The sequence below is a fragment of the Urocitellus parryii genome, chromosome X (assembly GCF_045843805.1).
Source record: "Urocitellus parryii isolate mUroPar1 chromosome X, mUroPar1.hap1, whole genome shotgun sequence".
In the NCBI taxonomy this organism is placed as follows: domain Eukaryota; kingdom Metazoa; phylum Chordata; class Mammalia; order Rodentia; family Sciuridae; genus Urocitellus; species Urocitellus parryii.
In genome coordinates, this window is record NC_135547.1 from 22033509 (window position 1) to 22059465 (window position 25957).

The window sequence follows — 25957 nt, forward strand, 5'->3', positions numbered from 1 at the left end:
GGCAAGCAGGAGGGTCTAAAGCTACCTGAGACCTGCTAGGAGGGAAAGTAGATTTTCAGCTTCAAGGCCTTTCCATGGTCCACTGGGGCTTTCTCAACTCACCCCCCCATCCTACCTCACTTGAGCTGCTTGCCAAGTTCCTGTTTCACAAAGAAACAAGGAAGTAAAGAGATAGGCCGGCCTCAGTCAAGGGCTTGCAGGGTGGGGGTTTGGGGAGCACCTCCCACTCCCAGCTGTGATGAGCCTTGAGGGGGGGGCAGGAATGGACAGGGAAGAAACAGTTGCTACTGAATCTTTCACATTTCTATTTTTTCTGGCACCAAGAGTGCCCAACTATTGATTTGAGGAAGTCGGTGAGTTGGTAAAATTCACTGCTGAGGTGGGTTCTGGGTTCTCTGGGTGAAGAGGAGCCAGCCCAGCCCCTTCTGAGGCTCCATCTTATGAACAGTTGGAGCCAGCTGGGTGGCACGGAATCCAATTTAGTTATCATTTAAAAAATGAACTATTTGTGGGCTGTGGCTGTGGCTCAGTGGTAGAGCACTTGCCTAGCATGTGTGAGGCACTGGGTTTGATTCTCAGCACTACATATAAACAAATAAAGGTCCATCAGTAACTAATAAAAAATATTTTAAAAAATGAACTATTTAAACTATTTTTTTGTGTATGCATGAATCATCTTACTCATGCCCTTTTCTTTCCAAAAAGGACTCGAAGCATCAAGAAATGTTGCTCTATACCATTTCTGTAACATCACCATTGTCACAGATACATAACTTCAAACGGATCTTCTTGAGCCTCAGTTTGTTCATTAGAGGCTATATGGGGCTGACAGAGTTGCACACTGAAATCGAGAGAGGAGCCATCACAGAGCTGAATCAGTATGTTTAGGATTTAACCCTTGCCTTAGTCCAACAGGCTGTGTGACCCTAGGCAAGTCCCTTCCTCTTTCTGGGTTGCTGTAGAAGATTTCTCGTCTGTACACTGAAGGGGTTGAACCAGATGTTTGTTTGGTCATGTAGCTCCTATTCAGGACTGGATATGGACTTTGAGGGCCCTGGTGCAAAATGAAATCATCGGGTTCTTTAAGAAAAAAGTATTAAGAATTAGAAGACAGGTGACATGAGAGAGCATTAAATCCAGTTTAGAGGCTCTCTAACTACAAGTCCCTGAGTGACTGCATAGGTTACATGCCCATGAAATTGGCCCTGCAACCACCTCCAGCACAATTTTGTTGGAAGCCTAATTCTTTTTAAAAATATTTTTATTTGTCAATGGACATTTATTTATTTATTTTTATGTGGTGCTGAGGATCGAACCCAGTGCCTCACACATGCTAGGCAAGTGCTCTACCACTGAGCCACAACCCCAGCCCCACCTAATTCTTTTTTTCTGGAGCTTTGCTTTCTTTGACAACCCTTGTGAAGTTTCTCAGGAATCGGTACATAGTTGAAAAAACAGAAATTAGATGCTTGCTTCCAGGCTTTTTCAGTTCAGTTTTGGCTATGTATTTTTAAATTGGAGTTCCAAACCTTTTTCTTATCTACTTTCAAAGGTGAAGCAAAAATTGACCTCATGCTTGGAAAATAACAGCATTATCATCTCTTGTCTGTGTAGTTTCCTGGTTTACAGAATGCTGCCACATCCGGGTTTTATGGGTCTCTATAACCTCATCAGGAAGGCAGTATGGGTAGTTTATGGAAGGAATAACTGAAGACCAGAGAGGTGAAGGGTCTTGCCCAAGGTCACACAGTTGATAGAACTGGTACTAGATAGAGTTCTATCTCCTAGGAAAGGGGGCTTTCTACATGGCCTGCTTCATAGCTGCAGGCAGCAGGTGAGGAGAGGTTTTGGTAAGCTCCATCCCCCAGCATAAATACAAAAGACCAGAGCCCAAGAGGCAGTTACTTATCTTCAATTCCTTATGATGTCACAAGAGGCCCCATGTATGTCAGACCTGCTGTGTGTGCCCTGAATCTCTCCCTGCCTAACCCAGAAGGAAGCTTTTAAAGCATGAACGCTCAGTGCTGGTCATCCGGGTTCCAGGGAAGGGAGGAGGTAAACTGGCTGTGGGCCTTTCCACTGCTATGCTTCTGGGGCCAGGGTTCTCAGTTTCAAGACAGTGGGCTGGAGGGGCCATAAGTGTGAGAAGGAGATGAGCTAAAATCCTGGCTGAAGAGAGTCTCAGGCTGAAGAGAGGGAACCAGAGCACAGGGCTGCCTTGAGTATGAAAGGCCCAAAAGTGGATCTTGGCCAGTAACCATGACCTGAAGGAACCCTAGGAGCAAATGGCAGGGCACAGGTGCAGGTCTGGGCAGGCAGGCCCTGAGGAAGCTGTACGGTATAGACTCTGCTTCTCAGCTGTGTGATCCTGGTCGAGCCCATTTTTCTCTTCTGGAAAATGGTAAGCAAGAGCCATACCTCTTGACAATTTCTGAGATAGTAGGTACTGGAGACAGTTGACTAGTTTGAATCCTGCCTTACCAAACCGCCCACCATTTACTTAGCAAAAATAAAATAAAATAAAATAAAGTAAACTTGAGAAAGTGGGTTAATCTCTAAGGGCCTCACTCAGTTCCCTTACTTATAAAATGCAAATAATCCAAGCACCTCTTCACAGGTTGTGAGGATAAAGTGAGAAATTGCCCATAAAACTTTCTGTATGTAACATAACACTTTCTGTACATTGCACTCAGTAGTGGTAACAGTGATGCTGCTGCTGCTGCTGCTGGAGATGACTTTAATTTTATTAATAGTAGCTGTCTATGTGGTGAGCAGGCAAGAGAGCAAAGGACCCAGCAAATAGAGGCCCACCACTGGGTGCTACAGGTTCTCAGTGAGGGTGGGTCTGAGCTCTGACATTAGGATGCAAGATTTGGTGATGACTGTTATAGTCATCCTCATGTTCAGCAAACTAGGCCTTGTGCTGCCAGGCTGGGCAACTTCTTAGCCTGGTTCCTTTGCCCAGCACCCTGTCCTCAGAGCCTTGGTTCTCACCTCTCCACCACCCAGAACACAGTGTCTGTTCTGGCCCCAAATTTCTGGCCCACATTTGGCAAGTTCCCAGCATGAGGCTTCTCTCTGTCCCCTCCACACCTCTAGCACAGGCTGGAGGCAGCTGGCTAGGCAGAGAGAGCATGCGCATACATGTTCAGGAGCACACTCACACACAGGCTCACGTGCACATTCTCAAGCCCATGTGCTCCCCCACTGAGCTTCTGGAGCCTCAAGTCCCCACCCCCACCTCAACCTCTCTTCTTCCTCCCCCACCACAAAAGCCACAGGTAACAGCAGCCTCCAGCAACAGAGCAGACACAATACAAAACCAGAGGCAGGCATCTTTGCAAGGCTGTTTTAAGCATCTAGCAGGATGTGAGCCCAGGTGGCTAACGGCTGACTGAGGCCCGAGAAAGCTGGGCTCAACCAATGAGGAGGGGGCTGGGAGGTGGGTTAAGAGTTGCTGCATGGTGCTGAAGGGCAACAGAGCTGGACCGCAGGCCATCTCCCCATGCGTGTTGCATGTCCTCAGGCAGGGACCACCTTCTTCCTGAAGCTCAGTTTTACTGTCCGTGAAATGTGGAACCTAGACTCTACCCACCTGAGGTGAGGGTCATCCAAGGATGTGGGAGGATTTAATAGTATTGCCAATGTGGCTGCATTTTAGAAAGTTAAAAGGGCTCCTTGAATGCCAGGGAAACCTGGGATAGTGACATCATTCTCTAACCTCTGGTAGCACCATATTTTAGAGTACCTTGCCATAGTCCCTCCTACTCCATAGCCAAAGTTCTACACTTTCACCTTCCCTGCTGTCATTGGAACAGAGTGCACTTGGGGTTTGGGAGCAGTGGGCTCCCATGTGTGTGGATGGCGCTGGCGTGTGCTCCTGGCTGGCCTCTGGCTCCAGGCTTACCCTGCCCCCCACTAGATTTGTTGTTCTCCTCAATCCTAAGTAGCTCTCTCCAGACAGATGACACAGTCACCCTTCCTTTGTCTTCCTCTAAGGTACAGCAATTAGCCTGGGGGAGTCCTGCTCCTTCAGCTCTATGGGCTGTAGCCAGGAGGCCAAAGTGGAGCTGGGGACAGGTGGGTGGCCAAAGGCAGCCTTAAGGGTTGGAAAGGCCACAAATTCAGGAGCCAGTGTGGGTGGGAGCAGCTCTGACAATCTCCACTAGGTGGTAATAGGGTGGAGTTCTCCCCAGGACATGGAGCCCCTAGGAGTAGGGGCACTGCCTGATTGGTTTTTTATTTGGGGGGAGAGGAAGTAGCTCTAGCAGTCTGGGCTCACAGGAGGGAAGGCATAATTGGCTCTGTTTTCCCAAACTAGGGGCTCAGGGTGAGGTGCACAGGCCTGGGGAGGGGTATGTGTGCTGCCTGTGCTGCCTGGGATCTGCCTGGAATCTGCCTGGGATCTGTCCTTCCAGAGGGGGCCAAGGGCAACAGTTTCTAGGTAATGGGCCAGCAAGTGCTCTTGGGGCTTGTGTGGTACAGGGGGAGGGGAACTCAGCAAGTCCCACATCTAGGTGGAGGTCAGCAGGGGAGTCAGGAGCCTCTAGCTATTCTGGATGAGGAAGGCAAGAGAGGTGGCTAGCAAAGCAGAGGCCAAGGAGGTGGAGTGGGGGGCATTGGCAGACAGGGGCTCTGTGTGCTTCTGCAGCCAGGCCAACTCTTCCAATAGCTGGCGATTCTGTAGCTCTGGGGCCACCTTCTCCCGGATGGTCTGGTAGTAGCGATTCAGGTACTGGAGCTACAAAAGATAGGTTTGATCTGAGCTACCAAGAAGTGAGGTCTTGGTGCCACCCAAACCCTGCTGTGGTATTCCAGATATCCACCTTGGTCCAGGAACCCAGCCACTATCAGGCCTTAGGTATTCTCTGGGGTGTTCCACAGGCAGTTCCCCATGGTGGTTGCTTAATGCCATAGTAATGTTCATGAGGAATGAGGTGGATGAATTTCAGGCCCAGGAATGAGAATAAACAGGGCTGGCATCCCCATTTTACAAAAGAAGAGATTGAGGCCCAGAGAGGGGGTAGGGAATGCTTATTTTTCCAGACCTTGTAGTAAGAGAACTCAGAGTCCCAGTCTTAGCCTTTCCAAGAGTTAACTACCTAAGATTGGGCAGGCTGGCCTGATTGGAAAATTCTAGAAGTTTGGGGGTCTCTGGTGAGCTGGGAAGGTATGCCCCAGTGTCTGTCTACAGTGCTACCAGTGTGGACTCTCCTGGGGAGGGGCAGGGATAGAGTGTCTTGGAGTTAGAGGCATGAAAGTCCCAGAGTGGGGAAGAAGGCAGTCATTCACAGGCTGAAGGCCTGGCAGTGCTGATGGATACTCACCTGCTCAGGGGACAGCAGGCTGACATCAATGAGGTTTCGGTCATAGGGCACGAAGGACACCACTTCAAAGGTCAGGTAGCTCCCTGGGTACTGAGAGCCCACAGAAAAGGTGGAAAAGCAGGAAAATGAAGGAGGAGGAGTAACTATGTTTAAGGGAACATGGGAGCACTCCACACAGAAGCTGCAGGCACAGGAAACTGATCCTTGTCAACCCAAAACAGTGGTTAGATCTGAGCTTTCCAGAATCTCTTCCCTTGGCCAACCATCATCTTCTCTAACACTTAGCCCCTAGGTGTTTTCCTCTTTATTCCTGAAATTTAAACTTAGATCTGTGTTTCTCAAAATGTGGGTATCAACAGCACCTGAGGAGTACATTAAATGTGTAGATTCCAGGATCCACCCCCTAGGCCTACTGGGGCACAATCTCTAGGGCAGGGTCTGGGAGCTTACATGCAAATCAAATGATTTACAAATAAGTTATTAGGGGAGAATCAAAGCCTCTGGGACAGGAGTCCCCTGTGTTTCTCCCTTGCTAGCAAAGTAATAAAACTTCATTTTCCTTTTTCTCAAAAATAGTTATTAGGGTTTTCTACCCATCCATTCATCCATCCATCTATATATCTACTTATTGATTCATCTATCTATAAAGACAAGTAAAAAAGAAAGGGGTAAAAGCCTATAATTTCCATCTCTCAGAGAGCTTATGTGCTTAGGAAACTCAAACTACACAAAGATACATAATAAAAATAGAAAGTCTCTTCTCTGGCCAGTTTCCTTTCTGAAAACATTTCTGGCATATGCAATATACATATTTGAAAAAATATATGTATATATTTGAAAAGCCATTCAACATGGATCCTACCATACATGCTTCTCTTTACCTTTCTTCCCACCTTACTTCATGGTAAACCCAGGAAAGTGCTCTGAATTAGCACAAGGAGATCTACCTCATTCTTTTAAGGGTCGCAGAAGATGTACCATGATTTATTTCAGCAGTTATAGATTTTTAGGCTGTTTCCATTTTTTTTCACTATGACTGTCAATGCTATAAACCAACAGCACTGTATAAACATCTTGATGAACTTTGGGACTATATCCAGAAGATATATATTTGGTGAAGGAATTGCAGAGACAAAAGGTACAGGGATTTTTAATAGGCACTTCTATAGATATTGTCAAACTGCCCTACAGAAGTTTGCACCAATTTGTACTTCTCTTAATAGTGAACTGAGAGTGTCTATTTCACCACATACCCATCAACACTGAGTATCATTGAAGCCTCTGATTTTTGCCAATCTGATAGATGAAACATGATATTCTATTGTTGTTTTGATTTGCATTCCTTTAAGGATGGAGTTGAGCATCTTTTTACATGTGTGAACCATCTGTGTTCATTTTAGTGAATTATCTCTTCATGTCCTTTGCCCACTTTTTTCTTTTTTGCTTTTCCTATTTTTATCCTATTTCTTTGTAAAAGCTATGGCAAAATTAAGGAAATTCACACTTTATTTGTGATGTAACACATTGTCACAGATCTCTCTCCCTCCCTCCCTCCTTTCCTGCCTTCCTTCCTTCATTTATTTGCTGTGCTGGGGCTGGAACCCAGGTCCTTGTGCATGCTAGGCAATTGCTCTACAACATAGCTACATCCCCAGACCACAGACTGCATCCCAAGCCCACTTTGTCATAGTATCTTTTGATATTTTTGGTATTATTTCCATATACACATTTTCTATATAATTTAGTCAGAGTTTCAGTATTTTCCTTCATGACTCTGGGTTCTATACAGAAAGGCCCTTTTACACCCTGAGATTATAAATTAATTCATATAAGTTTTCTTCTAGATCTTTTGTGATTCCATCGTTCACCTTAAAACTTTGGTCCATCTGGAATTTTATTTTGATATAACAGTGATGTTATTCATTTTATTCCCACCAATGATTAGTCATTGGTTCCTTCCACCCATTAGTTGAACAATTTCTTTCCTCCTTACTGTTTTCAAACATCAGCTTTACTGAAAACTAAATTCCCTGAGACTGGGGTTGTGGCTCAGTGGTAGAGCGCTTGCCTAATATGTGTGAGGCACTGGGTTCAATCCTTAGCACCACATAAAAATAAATAAATAAACAAAACAAAGGTATTGTGTCCATCTACAACTAAAAAAAAAAAAAAAGAAAACTAAATTCCCCATGTCATTTATGGGAATTAGAAAGTTTACTTTGGGAATTACTGTTTCATTGTTTTCAATGTCTGTTTCATCTCCAGTGTCATTCTCTTTTATTTTGTGTTAATTTTTTTTAATATTTATTTTTTTTTAGTTGGACACAATACTTTTAGTTATTTTTTATGTGATGCTGAGGATTGAGCCCAGGGCCCTGCACATGCTAGGCAAGCACACTACTGCTGAAATACAACTCTAGCCCTTGTGTTAAATTTTGACAGGGCTACTTTTCTTTATTGCTCTTCTTTTTCAGAATTTCCTACCTACCTAGCTATCTTTCCATGTTTATTTTTACAAACAAACTTTACTGTCATTTTGTGAAGTTACAAAAGTATCCAGTTAACTTTGAAATTGTGATTGTCTTGAATTTATAGATTAATTTAGGGAGAAATGACATCTTCATAATATGGTGGCTTCTTTTCAGAGAGCACCATTTACTTAAATCTTTTTTATGTTCCTTTAGCAGAGAGTTTTCTCTGTAAGTCTTTTAAAGTTTATATCTAGGTATTTAATCTTGTTGGTTGTTAAAATATCAAATCCTTATCTAATGAGATCCCTTGGTGATTATTAATGTGCACTGAGAACCAATGATTTAGAGCAGGGATACTGATTCTCTTGTCCTGAAGTGGGACCTGGCATTGGCATTTAAGAGACAAACAAGCTTTACAGATGATTCTAACGTGCAGCTTGAGAAACTGATTTATGGAATTCCTACAGAGCCATGGAAGATTCCAAATAAATTCATGCTCACACATTAAATGCCCTTCTCCTTCAGCTTCCACCACCTCCCATGAAGCCCAAAGTCACTGCCATTCTGTCCACACTTCCAGCCCATTTCAGTGGTACATTACCTTGGTCTTTGCTTCCACTACGAGGGCTATATCTTCAAGACGGATCCCAAATTCTCCTTCCTGATAGTAACCAGGTTCTGGGAGACACAGAAAATGCTGATAGCATTAGGCCAGGGTGGGTGGGGACACCCAAACTCAGGCTTTATGTGCCAATCAAGTGGCTGGAGTGCCCCACTGCCTGTCTGGCTCCTCCCTGGCTGTTGGCTCTGGTGGCCCAACAAATTGGCTAAGCAGAGGCAACATGTTAGGCCTCAGATTCCCTCTAAGCCAAACTCTGACTCACCATTCCTCCCTTCTCCCTGTGTGCCACTGTCCTGTTACCCCAGCATTTGGTTGGAAACTCCATAATCTGGATGTACAGCTGAAAATCAGCTCCCAAGAATAATAAGGATGATAAGGGCCGAGAGGGCTGGGTAAGACTGGGCCAAAACATTTGGGATATGGGAATGAGAGTGGGGAGGTAAGGGAGGGCAGCAGTGGGTCCAGGGCTGTGCCCATGCCTGGCATGCTTCCTGAAGGTGGGTGCCTGATTCCCCAGCTAGCCCTGCTCTGGGATTGGACGGTGCGGTGGAGAGGTCTGAGAGCTGTACCTATGGAAGTGAACATGCCCTTGGCCATCTTAATGTTGTTGGACTGGAATCCCACTGGCCCTAGAAAGAAAGATACAGGCAGGTATCAGCTCTCCTATCCTTACCAGCTTGGAGGTGAGCAGGTTCTGGAGAAGAGCAGGTAATTGGGGTCCCTGGGCATCTGTAGCAGTACTTATCTGTCACATCATTGTCTACCTGGAGCTGGCACATACCAAAATAGCCCTGGCGTTTATTTCTCTGGGGTCTATGCCAATTACCACTAGGCTGTGGTCCTCTCTCTGGTGCTCTCTTAGATGCCAAGAAGGCTGTGGGATTGGCCAGCTGCCAGCATGCCTCACTTATCCTGTGGTGCATCACCTCCCCCTAGCAGGGTGACCATGGGTGGGTCATGGCATCTCTGTGGGTCTTGGCAATTTCCATACCTGTGAAATGCTTTCTTTCATAGGGAGTGTCACACAAGGGGGGATGCTGGAGCAGGGGTTGAGAAGGTACCTACATTCATGCACACACAGGAAGTTGCCAATGCCATGGCCTGTCCCATGACCATAATTGAGGCCAATGTCCCACAAGGCCTTACGGGCAAAGGCTTCCACCATTCGCCCTAGAAGGGAAAAGAGAGTGCCCTCGGTCAGTTGGCTGGATCCCAGACTGTCCACCTTGCCCCTTCCTGATCAACTACCGGGGTAGTGCCTGAGGAGAGGGGCTCCTGAGAAGCAGGAAAGCATGAAATGACATGGTGACATTGGGCAGGAATGGAGAGAGGCTAATGAATGAAGCCAGTGACACCATGGCTAGCCCAGACCCTCACTGTTTTCAGCACAATGTACATTGTACCTGTTACCTGGACAGACAATTTTACCACAATTTCTCCCCATCCATTAAGCCTTAGCACTTTAACATCTATTTCTTCTAGGAGTCTTCCCATGACTGCTGCAGCCCACAATGATTTTCCCTACCTCTGAGCACAGCATTGGATTAGGAGGCAGCAGACCCGGATTTGAGGCCTGGAAATCCTACCCACCCTCTGTATGAACTTGGGAAAGTCTTTCTTGAAAAAAAATTATTATTTTTTTAGTTGTAGTTGGACACAATACCTTTATTTCATTCATTTATTTATTTTTTTTAAAGAGAGAGAGAGAGAGAGAGAGAGAGAGAGAGAATTTTTTAAATATTTATTTTTTAATTTTCGGCAGACACAACATCTTTGTTGGTATGTGGTGCTGAGGATTGAACCCGGGCCGCACGCAGACGAGCGCGCTACCGCTTGAGCAACATCCCCAGCCCCTCATTCATTTATTTTTATGTGTTGCTGAGGATCGAACCCAGGGCCCCCGCACATGCTAAGTGAGCGCTCTACCACTGAGCCACAATCACAGCCCCACGAAAGTCTCTCTCTCTCTCTCTCTCTCTCTCTCTCTCTCTCTCGGCTAGATTTTCTCATCTATACAAGGGATGGGATGATGAATTAATCCCTGACCCACTAGCTTCCCAGGGTGGCAGTCTAAATCCCATGAAATCAGGGCCTGAAGCTCTGTGTCCAGCCTGGCCTCCAAAACCTACCTGATGTAGCAGCAGGAAAGATAAGTCTGGACAGATCAATGTTTCCCATCAACACACGGGTATATGCCTCCTGATAGGAAGAGGAAAAGGTGATGGGACAGGTAGTAGGAGGAGCCAAGGGAGCTTCCAATGGCTTGGCCTAGGGATGTGTGGGGGTGGGGCCCAGGCCTATGTGTGTTAGCAGAGTGGGGGCGACACATCCTCATATATGGGTCACCCAGGTGATAGAAGATGGCCTAAGGAGGCTGAGGGGGACATTTCTAAAGCTGGGGCTCAGTTCATGTAACTCTCTTTGGCTGGCCCACAGAGGTCATTATAATGTGTTGAGGACATGCTTATTTTTTTAAAAAAGAATTTAACCTTATTTTAAAAATGTATGTATTTATATGTGGTGCTGAGGATTGAACCCAGTGCCTCACCCATGCCAGGCAAGCACTCTACCACTGAGCCATAACCCCAGCCCGAGGACATGGTTATGGAAGGTGGTTATAGTGGGGGTGGGGGCAGGAAGACTGTGGGCTGGAATCCTGGGTTGGCCATTCAAACTCTGAGGTCTTAGGTCAGTGAATTTTACTTTTCTGTGCCTCAATTTCCTCATCTATAATGGGATGACAGTGGTATCTAGTTCCTAAACTTGTTGGATGTGGACCAATGATGAATGTAACATAGTAAATAAATGCTCAACTCAGCGCTGGCACACTCCTTGAGGGCTTGTAATCATCCTTTAAGTTTTCCTAAGGCCAAGATTGGGTTGGGCCTGATCATTTGGCAGATCAGCCTTCCTGTCAGGAGAGTGGGGGTGGGCTGACCATGGCATGGCCTCTTCTGGTCACTGCAGTGGTGATGTGGGCTATCCTCTTCACTACCCACCCACATAGGCTTGTCATCTCGTGCAAGGCAGCCAGAGGCAACAGACCCAACCAGCTAAATTGTGAGCTCTTGGAGATCTGCAGAGCACTTCCCCTCTCTGTTTTAAGCACAATGTCTGACTTGTGATCTGCTTGCTGAATGCATGAATACAGCTCCCTGTCCCAACCTCTGCCCTAGTTGACCAGACCTCACTGTCCTGAACACCTCCAGCTCCTTTCTGCTTCTGAGGCTTCACTTGTGCCATTTTCCTCTATTTAGAATGCCTTTCTTCCCCCTTTCAGTTGAGTGCAGGGTCAGACACGCAGACAGCACTAAAGAAGTAATTGTGCATTGATGTACTGAAATGGGACAAGGTGACCTTGGACCAAAGCCTTGGTGGCCTGCAATCTCTGTGAGGGAGCACTGTTTTCTGGCATTACTTTGCTACATGAACTTGGGCAAACTACTTAACCTCTCTGGGCCTCAGTTTTGTTCTCCCAGGCAAAAGGACTCTTGGTGGAGTCCTTTCCCAGGAGGGGAATCCTGGTCCCAACACTTACCTTTTGGAAGGCAGAGGGGGTGCCCCAGTGGACTGTTCTGGTGATATCTGTGGTCCCATCCCTGTGGAGAAGGGAAAACCAATATGATCAGCCCCACTGAGTGCTTATGGGTAGGGGCTGGGCCCTGTGCTTTTCCCACTGGTGTCTGAGCAACAGGGCTGGGATAAGGCCAAATAAGGAAGCAAAAGAAAGATAGCCACCATCATCAAAATCCTGCCTGCAGGACTGCGAATTGGTGCAACCACTCTGGAAAGCAATATGGAGATTCCTCAGAAAATATAGAATGGAACCACCATTTAACCCAGCCATCCCACTCCTTGGCATTTACCAAAAGGACTTAAAGTCAGCATATTACAGTGATGCAGCCACATAAATGTTTATGGCAGTTCAATTCACAATAGCTAAACTATGTAGCCAACCTAGGTGCCCTTCAACAGGTGAATGAATGAAGAAAATGTGGTACATATACACAGTGGAATATTATTTAGCCAAAAAGAAGAATAAAATAACGGCATTTGTCTGTTAATGGTTGGAGCTAGAGAGTATCATACTATGTGAAATAAGCCAATCCCAAAGAACCAAAGCTGAATGTGTTTTCTGATATGTGGATGCTAATTCACAATAAGGGGGTGGGGAAGAATTGAGGTATTTTGGACTACACAGAGGGGAATGAAAGGAGGGGAGGGAGTATGGAGGCAGGAATGATAGTAAAGTGAATCGGACATTATTAACCTATGTGCATATATGATTATAGGACTGGCATGATTCTATATCATGTACAACCAGACAAATGAGAAGTTGTACTCCATTTATATATAATGTGTCAAAATGCATTCTGCCAGGTGCCATGGTGCACGCCTGTAATCCTAGAAGTTTGGGAGGCTGAGGCAGGGGGATAATGAGTTCAAAGCCAGCCTCAGCAACAGTGAGGTACTAAGCAACTCAGTGAGACCTTGTCTCTAAATAAAATACAAAATAGGGCCAGGGATGTGGCTCAGTGGCCGAGAGCCCCTGAGTTCAATTCCTGGTACCCCCCCCCCAATGCACTATACTGTCATGTATAACTAATTACAACAACTAAAAATATTTTTAAAATTGCTTTTATATTTTTAAATACATGACAGTGGAATGCATCACAATTCTTATTACACATATAGAATACAATTTTTTTGTTCACACCAACTCATGTCTTCATACATATACTTTGGATAATGATGCCCATCACATTCAACTATCATTTATTACCCCATGTCCCCTCCCTTTCTTTCCCACTCCTCTGCCCTATCTAGAGTTCATCTATTCCTCCCCTTCTCCCTCTCGATAACCCACCATGAGTCAGTCACCTTATATCAGAGAAAACATTCAGCATTAGAACAACTAAAAATATTATTAAAAAAATATCTATAACAAAAAATTCCACCTTAGCATGTATGCATGAAGGGGCTCTGAATAGCTCTCAAGGTGAAATTCACTATATTCTCTGAAAATCACAATGCCCCATATACACTCCTTCCCGATACTACCCATTTGGGCTGGTTTACAACTCTCTGGGTGTCAGGTTAGCTCTAAATGCAAGGCTTCTTCTGGGCTTCCTGGGAGGTAGCCTAGGGTTGTCTCCTTTTTACAGATAGGGAAACTGAAGTTTGGAGAGATGACATTACCATAACATTCCCAGGTTCAGATGTTTCCCATTTATAGGACACTTTTTCAGCTCCTTGAGAAGGATGGCAGAGTCGGCCTTATTATCCTCATTTCACAGGTGGAATGGAAAAGGCAATTGAAGCCTTGAGGCTGTGAGGTGGTCTCACTCCCCAAGCCTCAGCAAAGCCAGGACCAGGGCAAGCACTAACTTTCCACGAAGTTCTCTTCATTATGAATATGGATCTGACTCAGTGATCCAGCGAAGTGAAGCCAGAGCCAGAAGATCTGACTCCCAACCACCAGCTGCAGCATTTCCCCAAGGACAGTTCCTGGGCCAGCACACCCGCCCACCTTGGGAAAGGGGAGGGGAGAAACCATCCCAGGGCCCCAAGGGTTCCTCCTGGGGAGTAGGTCATGGGGCGTGGTAAACTACTTCTTCAGAAGGAGAGAAGAGGAAGTGAGGTGACCATTTCCCCAACCTCACCCTCCTCTGAGCATGCCCCAATCCAAAAAACGCCCCCACAAATTTACTTCCCCTTTGCAAGTCGGCCATCTCAAGTATGCACAGCATGGAATTGGGGATTAGCAAAAGCTGCTAAACTGAGCCCCTGCCCCACTGCCTGTGAAAGCTATGCTAAGAGCCAGTGAAGGAGTTTTTAACATTAGCACATTCACCATTTCCACCCAAGACAGGTTGGGGGACCCTTAGAAACTACTCTGTGCTCCTACTTCAGTTCAGCACACGCTTTCTTTTGCCTCACCCAATCTTTCCACAGCCCACTTGCTCTCTAGATGAAAAGGGAAAATCTTTGAGGTCAGGTCAGCTCAGATCAGCTCCAGTACATATAATTGGCCACATATTTGGAAGGAATATGCTTAGCCTATTCTGCATGGCTGTCATGTCTTATTCCAGTTGTGCACTGGACAAAAAAAATACATCTAAAGAGTTGCTTCTTACTTGCCCCTACTTCCAGCCTGACCTGGTCACCTTACCTGTACCATAGGAGGAGGGGGAGCTTAGGAATATGCATAGTGGTCTTTGGTATGTGGGCTGTGGCCAGAGTCTGCACAAGTGGGTTAGAATATGGGTATGTGTGTGCAATTGGGCAAGGATGTGTAATAATGTGCAGACTTAAAAAAACATTTTGCTTGAGTGAGAGGAGTCTTCCTAACACTCACAGAAGTGCTGCATATCTAGCTACCTAGCCTACATGTGTATCCCCACTATCCTCGTCTCTGTGTGGTTGCCACTGTGCAGGAAGCCCAAATGTGAAAATGAGAAGGATGTTCAGTGCAGGGTTGGGGGTACATACCAGTACTGTCCCCCAGAATCCACCAGGTACATCTCATCTGAGGACAGCTTGCGATGCATCTCCTTGGTTGGGCTGAGAGGGGGAGAGAACACTGAGAGGGGAGCAGCTTAACCCTGCACTGAGCAATGTGGAGTTCTGAGTGAAAGCAGAGACACTAGCCAGGCATGGTGGTACATACCTGTAATCCAGCAGCTGGGGAGGCTGAGGCAGAAAGATTGCAAGTTCAAAGCCAGCCTCAGCAACTTAGCAAGGCACTAAGCAACTCAGTGAGACCCTGTCTCTAAATAAAATATAAAAAGGCCTGGGCATGTGGCTTAGTGGTTAAGTGCCCCTGGGTTCAATCTCTGGTACCAAAAAAAAAAAAAAAAAAAAAAAAAAATCGGAGGAACTCCCCCTTCCCTGCAGACCGGGCTCATGCTCTGGGGATATCATTATCTCCCAAAGGCCCTGGGAAAGTATTTGATATCTGTTGCTGCTGTCCTCAGCACACTTTATCCTGCACTGGCCCAAGCAAACCTTTGGGCCCCAGGGAGGGGAGGAAGAAAAGAACCCAGAACATGGGAACGAGGAGAGCCTCAGAGACCACCCAGTCCAGCTATCTCCTTTTACATAAGGAGAGACAGGTCTACAAAATGACTTGCAAGAGGTCACACAGGAAAGCAAGAAGAAGTTGACCCTGGACTAGGATGCTCCATCCAGTATTCTCTCTCTCTGCCTGCTGCCTCAGAGGGTGGGAGGGCCCCAGGAAGCAGGGCACAGGAAGGGAGGAGACCTTGTGGGTGGGGCTGGAGAACAAGAGTCCTGAGGGTTGAAGAGTACCTACTCTGTCACTATCTAGCTCTACTAGGGAGAAGTAGAGAGAAGGGGCTGGACCAAGGCAGCTGAAACTTGGGAGACACCAGGGGGTGCCACAGGAGGAAGTTCTGGGATACTCCTGGCCTTCCTTCAGAATGATGTCCAACCTCTTCCTGCCATATCTATGCCAGGCTGAGGTGTCTGGTTACCTCCAAATATTGTTAGGCAGGCATACAGTGTTTTCCATGGGGCCAAATATCTAGCCTACAACTTGGGCCCACCGTGGTTGTTTCAGACTGAGTGAAATAGGTCTTTCTTCAGAATGCTCCTGAACTTTGAGAATTAGATAACATAAATAACTCACAGGAAACCAAGGAAAAGCATCTAACAGCAGCCATGCCTCTCTCTTAGAACCCTCAGTCCTGAGTACTCAAAAGTGCTGGCTTCTTGGGGGAAAAGTCATTCAATTGAGCCTTTTAATTTCAAGGGGACTCCCAACCCCATCCCCCACAGTGCTGAGAGCCTCAAACCTCAAATGTAAACTTTGGGCCCAGAGCATTCCCTCCTCTACCCCAGTCCCTCTTCACCCACAAGATCCAATCCTTGCCACCAGAATCCTAGAAAATTCTTTCTCCTGAAGTACCTGTAGTGGGCCAGGGCAGCATTCAGGCCACTAGCAGAGATGGTTTCGAAACTGGGTCCAGAGGAGAAGTTTTCTTCTCTGGATAGTGCAAAGCAAGAAACAGTCAATAAATGGGCGCTCAGTCTGACTCCATTTAGCTCTCTCAGCCCTACTTCCTGGTTCCATCTTCCCAGGGCCAGTCCTGTCATTTATAGAGCACTCGAGAATGGAAAAGTCCAGACGAACTATAGAGAACTCCCCCTCCACCTTCATTTTACAAATGGGAGTGAAGAAAGTTAGCTCCTTGTATCTGAAAACGACCCCAGCCCCGGATCAATATGTTTCTCCTCAACAATACAGAATGTCCTTGGTGTGCCCCAAGGGCCCCCCTCCCTATTGGGAGCTCTCAAGTGGTGCAGTAGCAAATTGGCCTGAGCCAGCCTCCGCGAGTGTGTGTGTGGGGAGCCCGTGTCTGAAGTAGGCACTAGAGGGCGCTGTTGGTCATCCCACTTTCAGCGGGGCTGGAGCTTGTCCTCCAACACCCCCTGCCCAGCTCCCAGACCACCCAAGATCAAGGAAGATCTTCCTTCCCTCTAAGTAAGTGGACTAATTATCCCTCCCTGCCCCCACCCCCACACTGGAAGATAGTCTTTCACCCTCGGAACTTGTCCACGAGCTCTGCCCCTGAGAACTCATCCACCGTGCCTTTGGGCACATTCTTCTCCAGCCAGACCAAGTACCGGATCACAGCCACAGCGTCCCGCACCTGGAGATTGGGAAGCAGAGAAGCAGGCTGAGGTATGGTCAGAGTGGCAGCCACAGGCTCTGGGACAAAGATCAGCCACTTTGGGTTCTGGAGCTTTGAAAACATGAGGATCTGACTTGCTATTTGATATCAAAGGATTCTACTTAATGTTTATATCTGATCGTAGTGTGCTCATGTTTTCAAAAGCATTCTTATCTTTACAGATGCTTACTGAAGTGTTGACAGCAGAAATGATTTGATATCTGGGATTTGTTTTAAAATAATCTAGCAGCAGAGGATGGGAGTGGAGGTCATGAATGTGGGGTTATAGACAAAATGAGACTGGCTATGAGTTGATGATTGTTGAAGTCAGGTGATGGGGACACAGAGAATCATTATGCTACCTTCTCTCCCACAGCATACATTTAAAGTTTTCCCTTAGAAAAAGATTTTTTTTTAAATGAGATAGCTTAACCTAATTTTAACAAGAATATTCCAGAAAAGTGTGCTGCTGTCTTGCCAGGATGAAGAAATCATTACAATACATAGTTAATATTTAGGGAGTGCTCAAAGAACTGCACACATGTGTGCCCCCCCCCATATTCTTCATTAAATATCCACTATAATTGTGTGCTATAAGATTATTATTTGATCCTCCTTTTTCTGATAAGGTAACAGGCCTAGAGAAGTTAAATGACTTGCCCAAGGTTATCCAGCTAGGAAGTGGGTGGAGCTGGAGTTTGAACTCAAACACTGTACCTTCCAGCTGCCTCCTGCCTCCACGTGCCCATGCTCCAAACCATGGCACTACCCTGGGAGTGAGGGGGCAAAGGGCAGGTGGGTGCTCAGGAGTTTGGTGTCTGCTCCTTTGTTTCATTGAGGGTCTTTGAAGGCTTTCCTCTCCAACCCATCAGACTGGTAGCTCCCCCAAAGCCCACCTTCCTGCACATGGACTTACATGGCTGGCCTTGAGGAGTGCCTGCTCCTTGCTATTCTTCACTGCCTTGGTCACCATCACTGGGGAGTAGGTGTCTGCCAAGAGTTTCTCCTGTTGGGGACAGGGAGGGAGAAGAGATCTGGAAGCACCCTCCAAGGCACAGTAGTGTTTGCAAAGGACTGGCAGGAAGTCCCAGCTGAGGTCAGACATGCTGCTCCCTGGCATGGTGATGCCCTCTCCTTCAGGAGCTCTCTGGCTACACAGATCTTTCCTAATCTTTCTTGTCTAGTTTGACCCTCCCTCCAGAAGGCTTCCTTGATTAACACTGCCTTAGCAGTTCATTTCCACCTGCACTCTAGAATGGTTCAGGAAATGGGCTGTTCTGACAGTGTAAGTTTCCTGTACATATCTTAATGGCTACCATTTATTGAGTGCCTACTGTGTGTCAAACAGTGGGCTTTACATATAATATCTCCATTAAATCTCCAGGGCAACTCCTGTGAGGTCAGGATTCATTTTACAGGTGAGGAAACCGAAACCCAGATTGGCTTAATTACTTGTCCAAGGTCATTGTAGAGCCAGTTAGAAGCACACCTGGGGTTCACTGTCAGGTTTGCTGACTCTAAGGACTGCTAGACCAGGCTGTATTCTCTCTAGCCTCTTCATGGTATGAATGCTGTCTCTGTGGACAGACATCCCAGCTTCCTCTTCTTTTGTCTCTTCCCAGTGAGGTCTACAAGGGACACACAGTACACTCGACTGATCAGCTGACTGAATGGCTAAGGGGCTTTGACCCCACTTTTAGTTGACACTTATCAGGCCTGGAGTGGGGGTTAGGTCTCTGTCATGAGCTGGAGCCTGCCAAACCCACCTTGGGTATTACTTCATAGAGCCCATACATGGTATAGCTGGTCCCAATCCAGATCCTCACATCTTCCAAGGCATAGGCCTGGACGCTGTCACGGACTTGGCTGTAGTCCTCAAGTTGCACGCACATGGGGCCTGTGCAGCTGGAATTCAGGTACTGCAGAGTCTCAGGGCTAAAGCGACTCTTGTTTACAAATAACCTGAGTAGGGAAGGAAGACCAGGAGTGTCTGCTAAGGACAAAGCAAAGAACCAGAGACATACACAGTTTCTTTGTTCCTAATAGTAAGAGAAAGCCAGCACAGGAAGCCAAGATTTGGGGTTCATTGGGAATAGAGGTCAAGTGGTCAGGAAAAGCCAAAGGGTCTTGCTGGAGCAGGTGCCAAGCTCATGGGCAGTCTGAAGGCTATATATTGGGGTGGGGTCAGTGGTGGGGCAATGAGGACAGAAGTTGGAGGAAGTTCGTGACAGCAAGCCAAGGAAAAGCCTTACCTGATGGAGGAGTTCGTGAGCAGCGTGTAGGAATAGAAGAAGGGGTTATAGGGGATGTCATTGCTGCGAAGGTTGAAGAGCCCTTGAAAAGAATCAATGGGGACTGTTTGAGGCTGATCTGCTTGGGGGTGAGCATTTCAGACACCTTTGCCTGTTTGCTTTGTTCCCCCCAATTTGCTGGGTGTACACTTTTATCATCTGGCTCTGAATGGTTCTAAGTCCTTTTGGGTGGGTGAGTGGGGGATTCAAGATACTGATGGGAGCTACAGACCTATCTCCCACCCTTCCCTGTGCAGGTATCCAGCATGAAGCACCCAGTTTTAGTGGGTCTTTAGAATGTCTGAAACCCAGCTATATGGATTGGGCAAGAAGCCCTGAGCCATGTTGGAATGGAGTAGGGTTACTCTGAGTGTTAAAGTGGGGTCTGTGAGTGCCCTGGGATAGTGGCCAGGCTGGTGAGAGGAGTTTGTTGGTCCTCTTCTCATTAAGGAGACAGATGCACTCTGCTGCCATGGTCAGTTCATTCCTTTGGTGGCCTGTGGGCTGGCCCCACCTTGCCTAAGGCCTCCTGGTTTCCTTATTCTGCAGACATGAGCTACTGTTCCCTTATGCCTTTTAGGTCTCACAGGTCATGGCCACAGAGCTCTTAGCAGCTGGTGGGTACATGGTTGTTTGGGGAACAGCTCTGTGTTGTAGGGTCCAGGAGGCTTGTGGGGGAACTCCTGCACCATTTGTGTCCATAAATCCACACTCACAGGCCGTCTCATCAAGTGCCGACAGAAGAACAGCAGTTGGGGCCTTGCTATGCGCCTGCATCTGGCTTCGGATGCCAGATACTTTCTCCTGCCAAGTGCTCCCTAGAAGCAAAGAAGCCCAAAGAAAGTGTAAACGACATATCTTATCTTTGACATTTGGTTCCTGGGAGGGCTCCTTGGAATAGTAGTTTTCCATTTTTTTTTTAAACAAAGCAGTAGAATCCTTTCTTCAGACAAACTTTTTTAATAGTGTAGTCACTAATGACATGGGCTCAGGATCTAGACTGGGCTCAAATGACCTGGTTTTGTCATTATTAGCTTGGAGACCTTGGGCAAATTATTAACCCTGGTGTGTCTTATTTTGTGCATCTTTAAAATAGGGATAGGATATAATAATAGGATCTACCTCAATAGGGTTGCTATGAGGCTCAAATATTTATAAAGGATGTAGAAAGTTGTTTGGGCACATAATGGGTCTAGTATAGTTTTCTGGTGGATAAACAAGTATGCAGAAAGAGGTCAGGAGAGCTGCTCTAGTTGAAGGGCAAAGGGAGAAGGCTGTTGCCATGTTCAACTCTCCCCCACAATAACCCCAATATTTAATAAGCCCAGGGGTTTGGGGCTAAACACTCTGTGACTATCATTTTAATTCTTCCTTGCCCCATTTTATAGATAAGGAAACTGAGATTTCAGAGAGGTAAAGTGACTTATCTAGGATTTCCTAGTAGCAGGAGGTGGGACTTGGATTTGAACTCAGGTCTGTTTGACAGCATGACCCACACTCCTAATCTGTACAGACATGTAATATCTTGCTAACATTGTCAGTCTCTGGACCTGTCATTAGACTGTGTGCCACAGTGCCATCCTTTCTAGTATGCCTGCATCTGGATTCTAGGACTTTAGTTTTTGTCTTCTATCCCTGCCCCCTGCAAGGCATATGGAATCTGCCCCTAGACAGGACTAGGAATTTTTTTTGGAAGAAGGTTATAGGCATTAAGGGTCCTGTTTGGGTCTAGATATGAACATAAATGATAACTTAATGCCATTTAAAAATGTTATGCAAACAGATAAAAACTATTCAATAAGAACTAAATCTTTGGGTATGATATACTTTTTAGTTTTATTTTGTTGCAGTGAAAATAGACATAGCATAAAATTTATCATTTTAACCTTTTTAAAGTGCACAATTCAGTTGACTTTAAGTACATTCACAATATTGTGCAACCATCCTGCTATCTAATTCTAGAACATTTTCATCATCCTAAAAGGAAACCTTGTACACATTAAGGAATCACGTCCCATTTTCCCCTCCTTCCAGGCCCAGGAAACCACTAATCTGTTTTCTGTCTCTATGGATTTTCCAGTGCTGGGTGTTTCATGTAAATGGAATCACACAATATGTGGCTTTCTTTGAATGGCTTCTTTCACTTAGAATTACATTGTTGATATTCATGAATATGATACATCTTTGAGAAAACAAATGAAATCAAATTTCAATGGTCTTACACGTTCAGCTATCTTTGTGTAGCTAACTTTTCATGTTCTGCCCTTTTCATTGTTCCACCCCTTCACCTGCCTTTAAAATCTGCAAGTGACTGGAGAGAAAATCTCTTTTGTCTAAACTTCTTAAAGCTGAACTCTATTCTTTCGCTTTTAGGCCCACTTCTGGCTCCTGATGGCTTATTCCTTGAAGAGTAGCAGCCTGAGATGTCTCAGCTTCTCCCTTGCCTTTGGAAAGTGACAAAATCATGCAAATCTGACCCCAATCTCTGCTCTTTTTATCCTCACCTCTTCCTGGTATAACCATGACCTTCTTTATCTAAACAAGATGAGTTTTATTTATGACAAACAGTCTTGGATAGCCAGTTTCTTTAAAAATGGTGTCGGGATGAAGAAAGTATGATTCTTCAAGTTAACATTGGAATAGATAAAGAAAATTGGGCACAATTTTCATTCATTTCATCATAGCCACAATTTTGAAATTAGCCTTCTGCTTTTTAAAAAACTCCTTTCTAAAGCATAAATGCACATGGACTTGTGTGTGGAAAGGAACCTCTCAGATTGTGTAATGTGATTAGGAGTACTAATCCATTGGCTCATTCAGAATTCCAAGGGAGGGTAGGGGTGGTTGGTGGCCCAAACTGATTTACAATCAGTCCTGGTCAGCATTTTAGTTATTACTTAAAAGAATCACAGAGCATACTGATGATCTTGTATGAAGTATTTAGATAGTATTGACAAGGTCAAGGTTATGAATGATAGATTTTTTTTTCTGGGTCAGTTAACTTTCCTTTGTGATCTAGCCAAAACCCGAACCCTCATCTATGTTGCCGACTGACCCTAAACTTGGTTATTTACTTAATCTCTACCCCAGCCATCTCTCAAATCTAAATTCTTCACCACAGGAGGGCCAGAAATAAAAGGTTGAATGATTCAATATGAACCAGCCTCCACTACTGGAGAAGCAACTCAGACCATGTACTTTCTCTCTTCAGAGGGTTTTTCATTTTCTCTGACTCTCCTGTTTCCTCCCTTCCTGCTCACTCTTGCTTCAAATCCCAACATCCTTTCTTTATTCTAGCATTTTCTAAATATTGGACTAAGGACTCTCTGTGGGGAGAGGGCCCAAAAAGCTGCATTTTAACCAAGCATCCTGGGCAACCTGGGTGTATGCTAAGGCTTGCAAATCATTGCTTTGGTATTTTTTTCAGCAAAAAACAAAACAAAACAAAAACAACAACAACAAAAAAAAACTCTAGGGATCCTTGTGTTTATACAAGTTGGGAAAGAGAATGGGCTTATGGAATCACCTGTGAATGCCTCTTGCAGGGCATAAATAGGTTGGCTTGGCACTGGGGGCCTTTCTGATCCCCACACCAGATCCACAAGATTGGACGTAATGGACACCAGCTGTCTGTTGGAGTCCTGGAGGGCCAGGTCATAACTCTTCCAGGAGTCTGCAAGATAGGAAGGAGTCACTTTCGCCTTGCCCATTTACAACTCAGGAAAAACTGTGATTTGAAGCAAGTTAGTCCTGATTCCCTTTGCCTGCTGTTCCACTCCCATAACCCAAAGTGTTATGAGCCTGCCCCAGCATTCTGGCCCTTCTGGAATTCATGCCCCACCCTGAGCTTTGCCTCACATCCTACTCCTTCTGTTTTCCAAGCTTAACTTCTCCTGAACACACCTCAATCCTGTCCACTGCCAATTGGCTAATCTTGTCTTATAAAGTACCAATGGTTGGGGGCAGTCCCTCCTTTGAGACTTCAATGCCACTGTTTAAATGAATGGTGATGTTCAAGTCATTGGATAGGCTGGCAAAGAAGTCAGTTTGGAAGTAGGAGTCATTCAGTGTGTATTCATGAAAATTCCACCATTGAGGACATAATCTGGCCAACTGCCTGGGGCCCTGGAACTCAGGAATCTATATTCCCAGGACTCCTGTTTGACTTAAAGTCCATCCCAACTCCATTTACCCTTCTAGGCTACATTCCAGAAGGGGGTTTCTGGGTGATGCTAAGTACCATAACTGGTAGAGTTCCTGGCCACAGAAGATAGTTGTGGGTTTAAGGACATCCAGGCAGGCCTATTTACCCACTAGATCTTAATAATTCCCTGAGTCTCCTAGGTTGATTTTCTGTACTCATGACTTTTAACAAATTCCATATTCATTTTTTTGTGGTGCTGGGGATTGAACCCAGGGCCTTGTGTATGCAAGGCAGGCACTCTATCAACTGAGCTGTATCCCCAGCCCCCTCCATATGCATTTTAACATATTTAATTACACAATTCATGAATACATCTTTGTTGCAAAATATTCTGCAACCATAGCTTCAAAACACTCTATCTCTATGGCTACATCACTACCGCCTTTCTAAAAAGGTATGTTTCTTTACCTCTCAGGAAATCTGAGCCCTACCCTGCTGGTTTGGACAAATCTAGGGACTTAGGGAAGAACATACCAATAGAGAAGAGGAAAGGGTCAAAGCCCACACTCCCTCCAGAAGGAATCTCAGCCAGCAGCCAGGTGACAATGGGAGTGGTACCAACTGAAAGACAAGAAGGAATGTAGAGGTCACCTCCAGGGTCAGCCTCAGGCTTTCTAGCCAGGTTTCTGACTATGATAGTCCTACCATGTGTGTCCTTGGGATCAGCCTCAAAGGTCAGGGATGGCCTCAAATCTCCTGAGCTTTCCACAGAGGCTCAGCATGGCCCTGAAAGACCCCCTCACCTATACTTTCCAAAACCTAGTCTGGGATGCCAGGCTATGGGGACAGATCCATGTGGGCCTTCTACCTTCTTTATGGAGCTCCCAGTTGCAGTCCATCTGTCGCTCAGCCTGAGTCCAATAGCGACTGTCGGTCCAGAGAGCTGCTTTCCTCAGGGTCACCACTGCAACACCTGGGGTAGAACAGAGAAACTTGGAGGTGAGGGTGAAGGTGAAAGTGAGGAGTATGGTTTCAGTGGATGGATATGCAATACAGTGCTGGTTCTGAGATGTCACAAGGGACCTCTTAGAAAGAGTCTGCCTCTGCCTCCTTTGGAAGGAGAGGCAGGAAATGTTAAAGAGAGATTCAGGGAAAGCTGACAGAAAGAATATACTGGATCAGGCATCTCCATGTTGAGGATACATACACACACACACACACACACACACACATATATATATATATATATATATATATATATATATATATATATTAGTTATATATGGACACAATATCTTTGTTTATTTTTTATGTGGTGCTGAGGATCAAACCTAGTGTCTCACACGTGTGAGGCAAGTGCTTTGCCACTGAGCTATGCACTCTACCACTGAGTGGTAACCCTAGCCCTGTTGAAGATTTCTCCATTGAAAGGGTCATTAAGACTTTTACCAGGAGAAGTGGGATCTGTTTTTGCCAGTCCAAAAGATCTGATCCTGGCCAGATATGGTGGCCCAGGACTATAATCCCAGTGACTCCAGAGGTGAGGCAGGAGGATCACAAGTTTGAGGCTATCCTGGGCAATTTAGTGAGACCCTGTCTCAAAATAAAAAAGAAATCAAAAGGACTAGAGATGGGGGCTGGGATTGTTGCTCAGTGGTAGAGTGCTTGCCTGGCACATGTGAGGCCCTGGGGTCAATCCCTAGCACCACATAAAAAGATAAATAAATAAAGTAAAAAATCAATTGACAACTAAAAAATATTTAAAAACAAAAGGGCTGGAGATGTAGCTCACTGGTAATGCACTCCTGGGTTCAATCTCCAACACCAAATAAATGTATAAATAAGAGAGGAAGAAAAGAGCTCATACTGCTTGTAGGTGCTCTCAGTGTCAAGACTTGGTTCTGATAGGGACACTAAGTCAGAGGCTTACTTGAAGATTGATGGGGAAGACAAATCCAGCAAATCTGGCAAAGAAAGTTAAGGCTCATGGTGGGCAAAGGCAAGGCAGCTTGGAGTGCAGGGAAGAAATGTTGAGGATCAGCAAAGGAAATCTGGATTTCATTTAAGGGGCCAGGATCGGGGATGGGGTGTGTTTTAGAAACTGGGACATCATTAAGGGCTTCTATATTTGTGTCTTATTTGGCCATGTGAAGTGGTATTGTCTGTAAAAAGATTTGCAGAGTACAAGTTTATCCCCAAATGAGTCTTCTGAAGGGAAAAGTGGGGCCCTAGTGGCTAGATGTGGAAGTAGCAAGTGTCTCAGAAATGGAGTCCAGGGAGTGCTGGGCTGGCATAACTACAGCAGAGGTAATGATTATGGGAAGGAAGCCAGGAGGTCATCTGCTGTCTTTCTGCACAGAAATGTGGCCAGTGGACCATGAGATGTGTGCCCTGGAGAACCTGGTG

The 25957-nt window shown here is 45.8% G+C and overlaps 1 protein-coding gene across 1 annotated transcript in view; it reads right to left on the reverse strand.

The window, feature by feature from the left end:
* Nucleotides 1–3276: 3276 nt before the first annotated feature.
* The window catches only part of Xpnpep2 (X-prolyl aminopeptidase 2), a 28755-nt gene continuing 6074 nt past the window's right edge, over nucleotides 3277–25957 (reverse strand). The window contains exons 5-21 of the mRNA XM_026413812.2: nucleotides 24420–24524; nucleotides 24086–24172; nucleotides 22934–23080; nucleotides 20124–20225; nucleotides 19369–19450; nucleotides 18883–19078; nucleotides 18033–18122; nucleotides 16986–17095; nucleotides 16351–16428; nucleotides 14913–14984; nucleotides 11959–12019; nucleotides 10550–10619; nucleotides 9486–9590; nucleotides 8990–9049; nucleotides 8400–8476; nucleotides 5328–5417; nucleotides 3277–4741 (exon numbers count right to left, since the gene is read on the reverse strand). Coding sequence (XP_026269597.1) covers nucleotides 4547–4741; nucleotides 5328–5417; nucleotides 8400–8476; nucleotides 8990–9049; nucleotides 9486–9590; nucleotides 10550–10619; nucleotides 11959–12019; nucleotides 14913–14984; nucleotides 16351–16428; nucleotides 16986–17095; nucleotides 18033–18122; nucleotides 18883–19078; nucleotides 19369–19450; nucleotides 20124–20225; nucleotides 22934–23080; nucleotides 24086–24172; nucleotides 24420–24524 — 1727 coding nt within the window. The 3' untranslated portion in view covers nucleotides 3277–4546. The remainder of the gene's footprint in view (nucleotides 4742–5327; nucleotides 5418–8399; nucleotides 8477–8989; nucleotides 9050–9485; nucleotides 9591–10549; nucleotides 10620–11958; nucleotides 12020–14912; nucleotides 14985–16350; nucleotides 16429–16985; nucleotides 17096–18032; nucleotides 18123–18882; nucleotides 19079–19368; nucleotides 19451–20123; nucleotides 20226–22933; nucleotides 23081–24085; nucleotides 24173–24419; nucleotides 24525–25957) is intronic.